General features: G+C 46.4%; 1 protein-coding gene across 8 annotated transcripts in view; it reads right to left on the reverse strand.

Moving 5' to 3' along the window:
- The window catches only part of MBNL3 (muscleblind like splicing regulator 3), a 92,528-nt gene that overhangs the window by 55,880 nt on the left and 21,815 nt on the right, over positions 1 to 14,833 (reverse strand). For 5 of the 8 annotated variants that reach the window (XR_007904102.1, XM_051784727.1, XM_051784718.1 and 2 more), the window contains exon 2: positions 2,430 to 3,429. The exons of the other annotated variants lie outside the window; for them this stretch is intronic. Coding sequence is in view for 4 of the 5 variants with exons in the window: in XM_051784727.1 (XP_051640687.1) it covers positions 2,430 to 2,603 (174 nt within the window). In the remaining variant the exon portion in view is untranslated. The remainder of the gene's footprint in view (positions 1 to 2,429; positions 3,430 to 14,833) is intronic. 8 annotated transcript variants of the gene reach the window in all.

A 14,833-nucleotide genomic window follows, 5' to 3' on the forward strand; every position in this document is an offset into this window, starting at 1 on the left:
CTGTTGGGCACAAAGATGTCCACAGGATGGGCATGAAAAGCTTCCTAGCAGGTCTGAGAATGTAACATCTCTCTTGCCAAAGGTAAGGGAGGCCACCGGTATTGCCATGAGCCCCTCAACACCACTGCAAACAGGGCTTTGCAAGCCCAGCTCTGGCCCAAGAACAGAACAACCATTGTTTGGGAGTTTAGTCACCAGGGTGGTTCTCTCCACTGGGAAATGCGTGGTGTACCCAAACACACACACAGACCACGGCTCTCTGTGGCACAGTGGAAACAGGGCTCTGTCCAGGGAGAGCTACTGGATCCATGGGTCTGGAGGCAGGAAGTGCTCCAAGACCCACTTCTTGTCTGAGAAGTGGGGTGCAGAAACAGCCCCATCATTAACCCTTGGTCAAGTGCTCTGCACAGTCAGACTCCTCCTGCTGTACTTCCCAAAGACAGAGTTGTTGGCCCTCCAGGAGGCTTTCCTAAACCCAAAAGATCTGTTCCCTAAAAAATTCAGGCCACTTAACTAGCATCTGCTACTGTGTCAAGAGGAAACTGCAACAAGAACATTAACAGCCAATTACATGGGAAATGCTCTGAGCTGTAGAAGATCACACTCTGACTTACTTTTTTTTCCTTTTCTTTCTTAATGTGGTGTTCCCCATCCCATTCCCCATTGCTGAAGTGGGGAAAGTGTTTGCCCATACCAGTGGGTAAGACTTGAAGCCCAGCTGCCCACGGACTTGTCCTGCACATCTCCCAGCCCCAGCCGTGCAGAGAGGGGCTGGCACAGAGAGCCCGGGTGAGCTGCAGACATTGCACAGCCAACAGCACACGTGGGGAAGTGTCACACACCGGGTGACAGCAGAACACAGCACAGCTCAGAGCCCAGCCAAGCTGGGTGCCTGCACAGGGGACACCTCCCTGAGACACTGCAGGCAAGTTCTGCTAGTGGCACAAAACCACCCTACACAGCATGACAGCCCTCCTTTCTGTTCACAAATAAACGCTATAAAATGTGATCATAATAATCTCTTCATTAAAAGTATCTCCACTGCCACTGGCTACAATTCAAAAGTTTCAAGGGCATAAAGAACAACTTTTTTTTCCCCTTCAATAAAAAAATGTTTGTCTCTTGCTATCAGCAAACCAGCAATGTAAATGAACATTTGAAAGTCACTGTATAACTAAGAGTCATTGCATGTAATCAGATTAAAAAGAGAAAACCGAATGCAAACAGAAAACTTGAGCTTCTTGGAAAAAAACAAGTGAAAATATGAAGAAGCCACTAAGGAATAAAATGGGTAAACCAGTGTCAGACCAGATCCAGCCCCAGTCTGAACCTGTGCATATATAATTCCACCAGCTCTGTTACTCATTATGCTCATAAAAATAAACCCAAATCTTTTCAAGCAACAGTTGAAGTTCAAGGGAAAACTTTCAAGCTTGTAAAATTTACCAGACTCTTTCTAGAAATTTAAACAGGTTAATTACTCTGATCAAAACATTAAACACAATGTCAAGAGTTCTCAAACACTATCAGTTATCCATATGGTCTCAGAGTTTTTACTATCCTCCTAAAACCACATTTGAGGAGTCATACTTCTGGGAAAAAAAGTGGATATTCTTTTTCCAAGAAACATTGTGAGGTGAGCCTGGAAAGAGATGCCCCTCCTGTGAGCCCCCCATCCCACACCCCGACTGACAGTCCAGGTCTTTGGTAATGTTCAGAAGTCACCCCTGGAGCTCCGGCAGTGACAAGCAATCAAGAGCTATTTACTGCCTCCCGAACAGACATTGCAAGGATGAGCACCAGCCACAAGGCGCAGCCACAGCTCCAACAGGCTTGGCAGAGCCATCGCGTTTGCATGTCCCTTGCAGAAAGCATTTTCCCGACGCCCATTTCTGGGAATGTTGTTCTCCAAATATTTTGGCTGTTCCTCATCTACCGGATAGCGTTAAGAGTGCATCTGCAACTCTGTCTCCAGGAAAGACATGTAAAGCTGATTCATTATCTTAAAACGCTGCTTTCGTTCCTGCTCATTAAAAGCACATTTCAGATCCCTGCACCGAATGCATGGCTGATGTGCTCTGGTCACTCAAGCACTGGGTTTCAGTTCTCTTCTTATTTAGTTTCATTTGTTGCCCACAACCTTGCATTCTCCACTTCGGGGACAGCTATATCAGAACTGAGCTACCATCGGAAAATGCCCTGGATAGAATCCTGTCTCTCCTTGCAATGCCTGGCAATCCAGGCAGTCGCACCCGATGTCAGACTCAGCCTAGATTTCGGGAGCTGCATCCCGCACCGCAGCGTCCTCCCTGCAGAAACAAAGCAATAAACAGTTGTTCTGCACATCCCACATCCCAGCATACTGAGCCACTTGGAAGAGAAGGAAAAGCAAGTAAGCTTAGGTAATGCACGCGTCAGACAGTCCTCACCTTTAGGGAGTCAAAGCAGGCAATAACTCGACCATTTTCCACATGGCAACTCCGTGACGGATGGGCGAACTTGCACTCTGCATCAGACCGAGAACAAGTACCTCTCTGAAACTCTCGACACACTTCTAACGTCAGCCATTTTGTATCACGGACCAGGGAAACGTTTACAGCCATATTAAAAAACAAAAATTAAAATGCAAGCAATCGCACCCTTCCTCAGGGTAATATTCGCTGCTGATCTTTTTTGTTTCTTCTTTTTTTTTTTAAAAAAAGGGTAAAAAAGTGAATTCAAGTTAAACGTGAAGAAATAACTAACTTGTTGCTTTGGTAGAACTCCTATTCATCAGCACTTAGGTTTTCATTTAAGTCAAATCGTGTTTCTTTAAACAAGAATTAAACATAAAGCCAATCATAAAATAGAAATCTTATCAGAACAACTGAAAATCAAATTAGAGGCCAGCTCCTAAAAGTGCAATTGTAGAAGTTAAAATACAAGTGTTATATTTTGTGCCACTGCCAAAGTTACTTGCAAATAACTGGCAGACTTTCAAAAGAATTCTGTGCTCTCCAGTTAATGGTTTCAATTATTCTTGCAAAAAGCATATGCTGCTGGCAGCACTTCAGTTTGTGGAATGGTCTCGGTCCTTAGGGAGAAAACTTCGGGTTTTTTTTTTCCTTCTATTTCTTGCTTCTAAAAATTACGGTTCGCGAGCATGAAAACAGGCAAAAGGATGTCTGATTTTTTTTTTCCTCTCTTTCCTTCTTTTCTTTTAAATATTTGCTACATAGTCAGGGGAAGGAAAAAAAATAAAATGGCTGAGCAAACTGCGTGTAAATGGGGAGAAAAAAAAAAAAAGGGCAAGGCTGGAGGAGCCGCCGTCAGGGCACGGACTGCAAGCAACGCCGAATTAAACAGAGAGGGGGGGCGAGGGGCAGAGAGAGGCAGCCCTAGACAGAAATCCAAGCAGCGGTGGCTTCAGGAAAGGCACTTTTCAGCAACCTGCAGGAAAAAGAGAAATAGAATCAGCCAGGAGCCGGCGGCGGCCCCGCTGGGCGGGCGCGGGGCGGCGCCGGCGGCCATTGCGGGCACGGGGGCACTGCCCGCGCCCGGCGGCGCATGGCAGGCGCCGCCGTCCAATGGCGCTTGCCGTTACAGCGGCATGCGCGGGCAGCCGACCAATCAAAGAGACCGTTTCATAGCGGCCGCGGTCAGTGCCCGCCGCAGCCCCGGGACCGGACAGGGACAGGACCGGGCCGGGGACAGGGACAGGGACACCCGGCCCAGCTTGTTGCCTCCCCCGCAGGGCCAGCGCCGTGGGCTGCAGCCCCCAAGCCCTCCCAAACTAGGGAGGAATATTTTTTTCCTTAGTATTTTTATTTTTTTTTAATTTTTAACATTAACTAGCCCACCCCCCTTCTACAGGAACCGTTCGGGTAGGAAGAGCAGCTTTCTTGTATACGAAGGTCCAGCTCAGCCCTACACCCCTCCCGCACTCCGAGGTGTTCCACTGAACGCATCCCCAGCACAGAGGTGCTCCTGCGATGGCACATGAAGGCAAACGACTGGTTCGGAGTCACTCCTCTATGGATTCAGAGCCTACAAAACTATGAGCAAACCCGACAGGGAAACTTAAGCCACACACGGAAAAAATTAACTCATTGCTCACAGCTGTAGTTTTCCACCAGACCAAAGGCAACTCGAATTACTCTGACTCCAGCAACTCGTGTTATACAACAAACAACTTTTAATGCATTCCTGTTCAAGGCTTCCTTGGCATCCACTAAAATGTTAAGCTGTCCCTAGAGTCTCCCATTCTAATATTAGTTGTGCCACTGCTGCCTGATTGGATTGGGCTGTTTCCAAGTTCCCAAAATCCAGCCCTTTATCTTCCTAAAATACGGCCGGCCAGTTTTGCAAACATTTGACAGGCGCGGGATGTTGCTCGTGTGACTGCTATTAAGACTTCAAGCTTTTGCAGGAGAAGAGCCTTCAACTACAAGAAAAGGAAGCTTAAATTCCTCTTTTATTATTGGTGTGTTATTGCAATTACACTGATCAGTAACTGAAACCTACTGGAGCTGGAAACAATGGAAACAATGTTACCAAGGAAGAAGTGTGGGAAGAGGCTGTCATCAGCAGCAGGGGGTGGGGCACAGAGGCTGTTTGATTCACAGATCGAATTATTTCAATTTAGAAAAAACAATGCTCGTTAAATCTATACTGCAAGTATTTTCTAGGCTTAATTAAGCTCATTACAAGAACTACCCACATCCTTGCAATCCAGCTTGCAGCATCAGCACAGATCTGACCCATGCTTCTGGAAGGACCTTTGGATTTTTGCACATCAGGTGGGGAACAGGGACTACAAACGTCACATTTGCTAAGTGTGTTTTAAACTTCAAAGGGGGGGAAAAAAGCACAACTAGCCATGCTTGTATCTTTTTGGTTTCATACTGAAGAGATGCTCTAAATCAATTCCAATTTTGCAAGTGGGGCAAATTTATATAGGAATCCCATTCGCTGATGTGTGGGCTCCCTGTTCAAATGAGCTCAGCAAGCAGGAAAAGATGTGCAGAAACGTTCTGCAGGGAGCTAGGGACTGGCTGGGTGCAGCTCTTAGAAACGAGCTAGAACAGGTCAGATATGGGTGGGGATTACAAAGAATGCTCTCTCAGAAGCTGTTCGGAGCAGACTGAAATACAACCATCTTGTGGATTAAGTGCCTATTCCACATCTTCAGATTCCCAGGGAAGTGAGGGTCTATTAATGCCGGGGATGGAATATGACAGGTCTGACCTTACACACAGTTACACCAAGATGTACAAACAGTGCAGTAACATCTGCCACTTCCCAGACCTTCTGCCTCAAGAAATCCCAAAGAATGCAACAAACCAAACACTGATCTTGCTCACAGCCATGCAGCTCAGGAGCACACATGTGCCCACAGGTAAATACCTGCACTATGCTGCTCAGTCCTCAAAACGAAGAGAATCATGTTAATGAAAGGTAAATCAAATAAATCCTACAAAACACAAACTACCAATATCAAGGCATTCAGACACATGTAACATGGTTGATTGTTTCTCCCACCAAGAGCTATAAAAGAAAAATAACAGAAAACTGAAGAAATACTTGCCAATGTCCTCCTGCTGATGGAAACTGTCCCTGCCCCACACTTGTCTGTTCCATGTGCAAGACTGAGACACAAGGAATTTCCTGTACTATGGAAACAACCCGCCTCCCTGCAGAAGGGCAGACTCCTATCTCAGATCCTGGGACTAGGGCTCCTGTACCGGAGAGAATCAAATTAATGAACACATTTTTCATACTGTGGGCCTCAATTCCGCAGCCTGCATGCCACCCAGCAGAGCACAACAGCAGCACACACTGCCCCATCACTTGTTTGCTCTGCACTCAGGAGAGCAGTCAAGCACATGCTTAACTGTAGGCATGCCAACAGTCTTTCTGGAAAGAAAACCTGAAGCATACTTAAGTGCTTTGCTGAATCAGGGCCTAAATAAATGAATCTGCTTCACGCGTTTATCAGGGCTGGGAGGCCGGCAAGCACAGGCAGCAGTCATTGTGTTTCGGCTTACGTGATCACAGCCCAGAGGAGCACGAGTTAGGCTTTTCTGCAAGTCAACAAATACAGTTCTGTCAATGTTTGGATTGCTGCAAATCCCTCTCCATGTGGCTATGGGGAAAGCTGAAAACCTGTGTATGCAGGGCTGACATCACACTGCTGCAGCGAGGCTCCCACGCACAGCACCGAAGGACAGCACACCTCAGACACGAACCCGCTGCTGACAATACAGAGCTCCAGCTCTCCAGGTTTCAACTCCTGGCAGCAAACAACTGCTTTCACCATAATGCATCCTTACAATTCCCTTGTATTACCCTTTTTTGGGCAGGGAAGGGGGCAGGTAATATGTGTGTGGGGGTGACTGACATTTTATTCACTTTGTTCTCCCATATAGTTCAAATGGGAGGAACATACACACATAAAAAAAAAAAAAAAAAAAGGCATCCATGCCAAAACCAACATACAAGGATTAAAAAGTAGTTCCAGAAATCAGGGGCTTCGTTACTGTGCAGGAAATACAACAAAGGGTAGGTGCTGCCTTTTGAACCCTTCCCAGCAAGCCAGATCCGTCTGGCAGAGCTCAGCTCCTCCACTACCAGATGGGCCAATCTCATTTCAACGGCAGCGGCATCAAAGCTGGAGAAAGCAGTGGAGTAGAGAGAAAAGCCTGTGGCCTTTATCCCTCTAAAGAAACTATAATATCCCTGAAGCCCCTGCTCCAAGGCTACTTGCTGGGCCAGGCTCTAATTGCCTGAGCTGCAGGAGGACGGGGCTTGCTCCAGATGTCAGACCCGGCCTTACAGCTACCGAAGTGCAGGGGAACAAGGGCAGTCTGAGGAGCAAAGGTCACGCCGGGGCTCGCCTCTGGTGGGACTGAGATGCCCTCACCGCCTGAGGTAACATGAGGACGAGCGTATTCACTTGACGCTTGAATTCCTCCTGCTTGCCACGAAACTGATCCCCTTCCACTGACAGCCCCTATGGATGTCAACTTGTGAGGACACTTCCTGACAGCCGAGTTCAGAAATGGTAATTTATGTGACAGGGTGGATTTGAGCAGCTCCCAAGTGTAAATGATGCTATTTAAAAGAGATTTTTTTTTCTTTTTTTTTTTAAGAAGAAAAAATGACTCAGTAGAAGTGCCAAGGTGGGTTCCTTATTTACTGTTTCTCAAAGATTTCTGGGTCATGACTGCTCAGTTGAAAAGCACAAGTGCTGTTGCTCTAACTGACAGTCCAGTGAGTGAGAACAGCAGCTATTCCCTTCTCCTGAAGTGGAATAGGGATAGTGCAGAGACACTGGAGTTTTCCCAAAGTCAAGCTCCAGCTATGCCCTTTCTTCATCATATGTGATGCTGTCCATGCTCCTTTTCAACTCAAACCACCAGCACGTGAGAGATGAACAGACTGCTCTGAGACTGAGCTCAGCCCTACACTGCCAGGCTGCAGTGTGCTTTATCCAGTTTTGTAAGTTACAATCAATGAAAGCTCAGACCCAACCAGCCTGGATGGATGGACACCCTGGAGGCACAGCAGCAGAGAAACTGTGCTTGCAAAATTAAGACCTCAAATCTTTCACCAATTCCACTACAACTTACATCCCACACCTATTAATGTTCACTGAGTGCCTAGATATTGTCAGAGCCAAAGATTTTTTGTTTCTGGACTTTCCTCAAAGCACTAAATTCAGCTGGCAGCGCAAAAGACACACTCATCAGTCCTTCCACCTTTGAGATGATTCTGTAACCTTGACTTTTTATTGCATTTTAATGGGTATGGAAGAGCTTGGTGTGCCCACCACTCTGTCCTTGATAAACCAGAATGGGAAACTCCTCACCCAAACAGCAGTGAGATGTTTCCACTATCGACCACTTTTCCAAATAAACACAGTGTTCCTGGAAACACTGCATGGCAAAGAGAAATGGGAGCAATGAAAATAATCCATATTTTCTTCTGAAAGAGAAACAAAATTCTGTAGGAGAATACCACCACCCATCCAATAGCATTTTCACGTTCCTATGGAAAATCAAGTCTGAGCATCTTTCCCAGTCCTTCCTTTCTCCTCTACTTTCACACCAGTAGTAAAGAACACATGAAACTACACTCCAGCTTATCAAATGAACCAAAAAGGTATAGTCAAGGGCAAGATTTTACTGGGAGCGCTCTACTGCTGCATTTATTGGCAGCAATGCATGAGACATTCTACACTTGTGGGCAGCTTTTGGAGTCAGTGAGGAGGGGGAAAAAAACGTTAAAAAAGTAATCTTCATTTAGGACCCAGCAAGCCAGGAACACAATGACATTAGTTGAGTTGGCTGACATTACAGACCTTCACTTTGGGCCTCAGAAAAGCCCATGGAGAGTTAGATGTCGTCACGATTATATCACAAGGCAGCTCTACTTTACTTGGGACTGGTTCAAAAGTGTTGGTTCACAACAGCAAAAGAAACCACAAAAGTAACAACCATAAGGTCAAGGAATGGATCCTCCATTCCTGAAGTCCCAATTACCAGGCTCCTACCCTACATCACATAAAACCCAGCAGTGCTCAGATTCCTATAGACTCAATTTCTCTGCTATTGCAACATCGACAGTTTGCACACAGCGGGGCTGCCTCAGACGTGGGCCAGCTCCCGCCCCCCACGCTCACATGGGCTGTGCACTGGGACAGGAGCCATCTCAGCAATGGCAGCTTCTCCACGGCTTCCAATGGGCTGCAGTATCGAGCTTGAAGAAGGTCAATTTGTTTTGTGTCACCTGCAAGAGGTATTTTTGCTTTCAAATTAGAAAATAATTTTCTATTTTTTGCTCTGGCCCTCATACCTTAAAGCAAACACTTTAGGGACACGGTAGACACTTTGAATATTTCCTTTGTGAACATTCTGTACCTGGACACTTTCTCCCTCAGGGAACAGTTTACTTAATTTAAGGTAGACCTTTACAGCTAGAAGAAAATAAACCTCCTTTTGTTCTTCTACCAGTTACTCAGAAAAGGAGCAGATTTCCTCTACCATGGCCATGCATGAAAAGTTTCTGTTCAAGGTCTAATCGCAGATGTTGGGGGCCGTGAATCACCAGGGATCACACTGTGTGCCAAAGAGTCAACTCAGCCCCGAGTGCCGTCTGTTCAGAACAGGATGGCAGAACCCAGAAATAAATTATAAACCCACGCAAATAAAACCCCCCGATGCTGCTGCAATGGAAAAGCCTCACTGGAAGGACACAAATCCACTACAGAAGTGGCTGCGTGCACAGGCTGGATGTTTAGGGGTGCAGGTACCACAAGTCTGTGCTGAAGGAGCCATTAATGCATGTCCTTTCCCCACACTCGCTCATGCTGCTGGCTTAGAGCGACTTTGGAGAGGGGGGGTTACTGGTCATGACCTCTATGGAAAGAGCAGCAGAAGGAAAATCCTCCTGCTCCTCAGTGAGGGAGGCTGCACATACTGAATCCCATCTCCTACAAGGCTCACCAGCCTTGCTAAAGCTCCTGGATTTATGGCACCCTAGAAGATGGCTGTGGTGCTCTGCAGGGACAGCAGTGCTGCTGTCCTCGGGAAAATGGATCATCCATCACTCGCCTCTGGGTGCTTCCCACTGCTCTTAGCTGCCCTGGCATGACCTCAGCACCCCTCCTACCCGCAGAGATGGCAGCTGAGGAAGCAAGGGAAAAAAAAAATAATGAAAAGATGTAAAATAAATCAGTAGGAGGGAAGGAAGCCCTTCGCTGCAGCAAAAATAATGTATAAGTACAGGAAACTTTATCCTCCCTTGTGTACATGCAATTCTCCACATTTACACCCTGCAGCAAACAATCACAGGAAAAATTAATGCAGAGTTTAAGGAAAAATTGAAAAAATCCCTTTGTTTCTAAAATCTACCATTCTTCACTGTGCATTATGGTGCTGCTATTCCCTCAGCCACCTGAAATCTTCACAGTCTGTTTTCCTTCATCCTCAACATCTAGCACCTCTTGTCCACCAAAATTCAAAGAACTTTTCTCCTCTTCACTCTTACAGGATTAGTTCTTCAAAATTCTTCCACAGGCTGGGAGTTATTTGCCACTATATATTTGGGATTTCCAAATCAAAAATATATTACAAAAACACTGCAATTTAAGGAGGTTTTTTATTTGTTTGTCTTTGAATAAAGTCATAGAAGCTGATGTGCTGGACCCACACACGTGCCTCAGCAGAACAAATACCTTTCCATAGGGTGATCCAGGGCAGCATGCATTGCAGTGCTTTAAAGGGAACTCCCCCCTGTTTCAGTAAATAGATTTGTTGTTAGAATAACTACGTGTGCACATTTTTGTTCTTTTGGGCTTCTGATTTCCTGCCATCAGCTCATTTGGGACAAGTTAGAGGTCAAGACCCCTTTCCTACTCCAGCTCTCTGCTAGGACTGATAGTGACCTACTGTCATCCCACACCTGTGGGATCTGGGGGGATGATCTGCTGATCAAGCAGCCAAGTGGGAGTTTTGTTTGACTCAGGCCATCACTCCCCAGTCAGAGATACAAGGAGAAGGATGCTCCTATTAGGACCTGCCTGGCAAATCCCTTATGGCCTCCTACGTGAGGCAACTTCCCAGTGCCAGGGGCCAGGGAGCTGCCTTACAGCAGGGTGGCTGACCCAAAAGAAGCATTTCCTCTGCGGTGCAGAAGCAGCTACTGCGTTGCTGTGAAGCAGTGCTAAAATCCTCTCCAGCGCCAGCACCGCTTGGGAGGGGTTAGGACCACAATTACACCAGCTGCAAACACAAAAGAAAAGGGGAAAAAAATGTTGGCAGGGATCTCTGGAGGTCAGCTAATCCAAACCCAGTCTCAAAGCACAGTCAGCTTCAGAGGTGGATGCTTCCATATCCAAGCACAAAGAGAGCTGTCTCACACAAAGAAAGCTCAATTGAGTCAAACAAATTTACAGAGGAGACAGGAAAGGCCAAGGCTCATTAAGGCTTGTTCCCCACTACGTAATCGTAAGAAATAGGATCAAGCAGATGTATCCCACAATCTATCTGATTATCCTACTCAGTGTTCAAGAAACCCCCAAGGTCCTTGCCAATCAGATAAGTGTCCGCACATGTTTAGGCAGGCCAAGGGGATGGCTGAGGGGAGGGAATGCCTTTACCCAACTGCCCTTCATGGGATTCTCCTGGGAGGAATGACCTAGAGTTCTCTCTTAAGCTACAAGCATGGCCCTAGCCCTCAAGCCAAGCAATAATAGTCCATTAAGCAGGAGAAATACTGAAATAGGAGCTCAGGCTCAGCCATTCACTGTGCTGCAGAGGTGGCCTGGGAGTTTTGGGAGATATCAGATGTGCTGCATACACAGAGACTTGCCCAGGTCTGGTGCTTCATAAGTACCTCTGCTGGTGCCCATATACTTCTGCCTGGAAAATTCCCATTCCAGTCTTCTCAATCAAAGAGCCTGCTGCTTAAAGAGACAGATTTTCTCCAACAGTAAGGCACTTCCCATGTGGGTTCCACATTACATCTTCTAAAAGCACCTATGTGCTCCTACACACTAAAGCTGCAGGCATTCCTGCGTTAGCTGTCCTACCTGGTGACCACAGAAAGAGGAGACAGCATTTGGACTGTGGTTTGAATTCTTTCTCAGCTGGAGAATTCACAGAAAACAAAAAAGTTTTTCTTTTAACATTCTTTGTACTGAGCGCTTGGATAAGCCATAAGTAACTTGGCAGCAAACCAGTTTGGTACAAACACAGCACACCAGAACACAATGCAGTCATCACAAAGCCACCACTCTGGGCCAGACAGTAATTTTCCCCTTTGCACAGGGCAGGCCTCCAAAGTCTTTATGCTACTACATTCAAGTCCATCTGAGCTACACGATGTGTTAAAAATGAGGGCTCATGCACAATGAGGAAAACACCTATCATTTATGGGCTATGAGGAAAGGCATACAGTGCACAAAGGTACTCAAAAAACATTTGTGAAATGATTCAGGACTTGGGGAAAGGGAAGCCTTGACTTATTTCTCGACTCAGACCTCTGACAGCATCCTCAGGTTGCAAATAAAATATGCAATGACAGAAGGAGACTGAAAGACTGGTAACAAAAGCATCCAACGTATTTAGGATCATTTCTTTCAGGATTAAAATAAAGAAGTTACAACATACAGAAAAGCAGGAAAAGCAAACATAGCGACAACTGAGAGCATATTTTCCATGTCCATATACCAGTGAAAATCCAGAGCAGCCTGGTCCCAAACCCCAAAGGCATTATCATTGCACAGGTAGTCATCATTTTGACAGGAAAGATGCTTTATTCTGTAAGTGTCAGACTGGGACCCTGGAAACAGGGGCTCAAATCCTGCTGCAGCCACAGGTGCCACAAGTGACAAGTCTCTTAATACCTCTGCAACTGGGGGGGGGGGGCTGTTAAGTTCCCATCTCTCAGTGATATTTGGCAGATAAAATGCAGGCAATTAAGAAACTACTGCAGTAAAGACTGTATAAGCACTGATGAACAGATCTGTTTCAGACCCCACAGCCATTACAGTACAAAGCAGGATGCAGAAGAGAGAGCAGAAAACATGCACACACACATAGATCTGCCCCATTAATCCAGCAGGCTGCAACAGGATGAAAGGCACGCCAACAACTCCGATCCTGCTTGCGCAGCAGTAAACACCCTCCCAGCATGGCAGGGAGGCACTGCTGCGGTACATGCAGGGGAGCAGCCAAGCCAAGGGGCATCTGGAAGGTATAAGGGCCAGTTCTGGCACCAAGTACCACCCACTCAACTCTGTCCAGTGCCCCTGTGGGACACAGGGGGTTAGGGGCGCATGCAGAGAGGAGCTAACACAGCTAAGCCTTGCAAAAGGCAAGGGGAAGTCAAAGTCACTCCTGAGGCACTTCCCAAGCCATTCAGAGTTAGTGTGTTGGCCTCTCCTGCCTTCCACACACCTCAAAATCTGTTATTCATTACTCTCCATCTCACTGCCAGGTCGATGAATCAACTTTTCAGGGACTGAATATTCTCTGTTTTTCCCAAGATGCCCAAGTCATTGACACCATCTCAAGTCCTCAGATCTTCAATTCTCTCCTTACCTTCCTGCATCTATAACACGAGAGCCTCCAACTTTTCTCCCCTGTGGAAGTCTTAGTGACCTGAATTATTTCCAGTTTCCCACTAAAGGCCTGTTGGTGTAGTTTTCTTCAGAAAGCATTTGACTCAGCATGAAACCTCTGAATCAAAACCGGGAGCCCAAGAAGGTGGGCTCTAAGCCAGTCAGGGCAGATGTACAGGTGAACAGTGTCTCCTGTGTGCCCCACCCTTCCTGCCACCAGTCTGCAGCCCCCAGCCACATGCAAATACACAAGCATCCACACCTGCCTGGTTGGGTGTCTGTCCAAGCTGAATTTTAAAGGAGAAGGCAAAAAAAGCCAAGTAGGGATATATTCCACTTAAACCTTGAAGGCACATCAATGCACTTATTTCCCCCCACCCAAGGGAAGAAGCCTGGGTGATGGCAAAGGGAAGAGGATATAGAAGGCAAGTGAAGTCTTTGTTTTAATTGGTTGCTGTTAAGAACATTAGAAGGATGTTTGAAGGAGAATGATTACGGGCAGAGTGCAGAGGAGGTAATCAAAGGTGTCCAACAAACTGAATTTATGATGTGGCTTAGCAATCCATCACCTGGCCATCATTCCTATGTACACGCACATACAAAAGCCTCAAAATATATTTAGCTCAGAGGGTCTGGAAAAAAGTGGCTGTTCTTGTAGCCCCAGCTAACAACACTTTACTCCTTATAATATTACAGTAGCAATTTATTTCAAACAAGGGAGGGAAACCAGATATAAAGGAAAAATGGTTTTAAATTCTTAGTGTGAAGACAACTTTGTTTACTAAACCCATACGAGGGAACATATGTGTACAGCACAAACTCAGCAGTGGAAATTTGGCTCCCTGCAATTCCCTGTGATATAGATGCATTTTTTCCAGAGGAAGTCCAATGGTCTTGTTTGTTTTCACCACTAATAGAGGAGTTCAATGAAATTTTCTATTGGGAGAGTCTAATGAGGTCAGAATAAAAGAACAGAGTAACTAGGAAGGAATGTCACTGCATTTTATTTTTAGAAGAAGGATAAAGGTGGGGCCTCGCAAGAGGCAGGGGATGGGCCTGTTTTGGCACACAGGGCCAGGCTGGAACGCTTGGTCCTGGGAGCCTGAGGGGGTTTAAAGCTTTTCTTTTTTTGCAGCAGCAAATCCCTTGCTGAAATCAGTGAAAGAGAATGGAGGGGTCCAGCTAGGAGAAGAGCAGTGTGATGCCTGGGGGTGCATGGACAGTGGGACAACCACCACCCTAGGGAATGATTGTGGGGCTGCTCTCAGCCATGCTACCCTCCCCAAACTGTTCCCTTTTCTTTCCTGGGAAGAGGACTGCCTTCAGTGGCTCCATTTGAACTGGGGATCTCTCTACTGCACATTAAAGGGAATCCAAATTACAACAGGGTAAATATGGAGCGAGTCAAGAACAAGAAAAGCTCAATGAAGCAGCACCGGGGAGATAAGGGGCTGCAAAGGGAGCAGCCAGCAGTATGACAGGGAACAGGACTGACTCTGTTGTTAAAGCTGGATGTCAAAACCCAGAGAGACAGCCTCAGGGAGAAGAGATGGGCCACAGTAAGGCTATGAAAATGAAAAGAAAGGAACAAAGCTAAATAAAAGAACCAAGGCGGAGCGGAAAGGGGCTTGACTGGGATAAACAGGTAAGGAGGAAAAAGGGTGCATTCAAGAGCAAGCAGGCCGTGGTCTGTTTCCTGGCACCAGCTAATCTGATTGGCACGGAGAT

This window comes from Manacus candei, unplaced genomic scaffold (genome assembly GCF_025592945.1).
Source record: "Manacus candei isolate 608988 ecotype Guabito, Panama unplaced genomic scaffold, ASM2559294v1 h1tg000003l, whole genome shotgun sequence".
Classification (NCBI taxonomy): Eukaryota; Metazoa; Chordata; class Aves; order Passeriformes; family Pipridae; genus Manacus; species Manacus candei.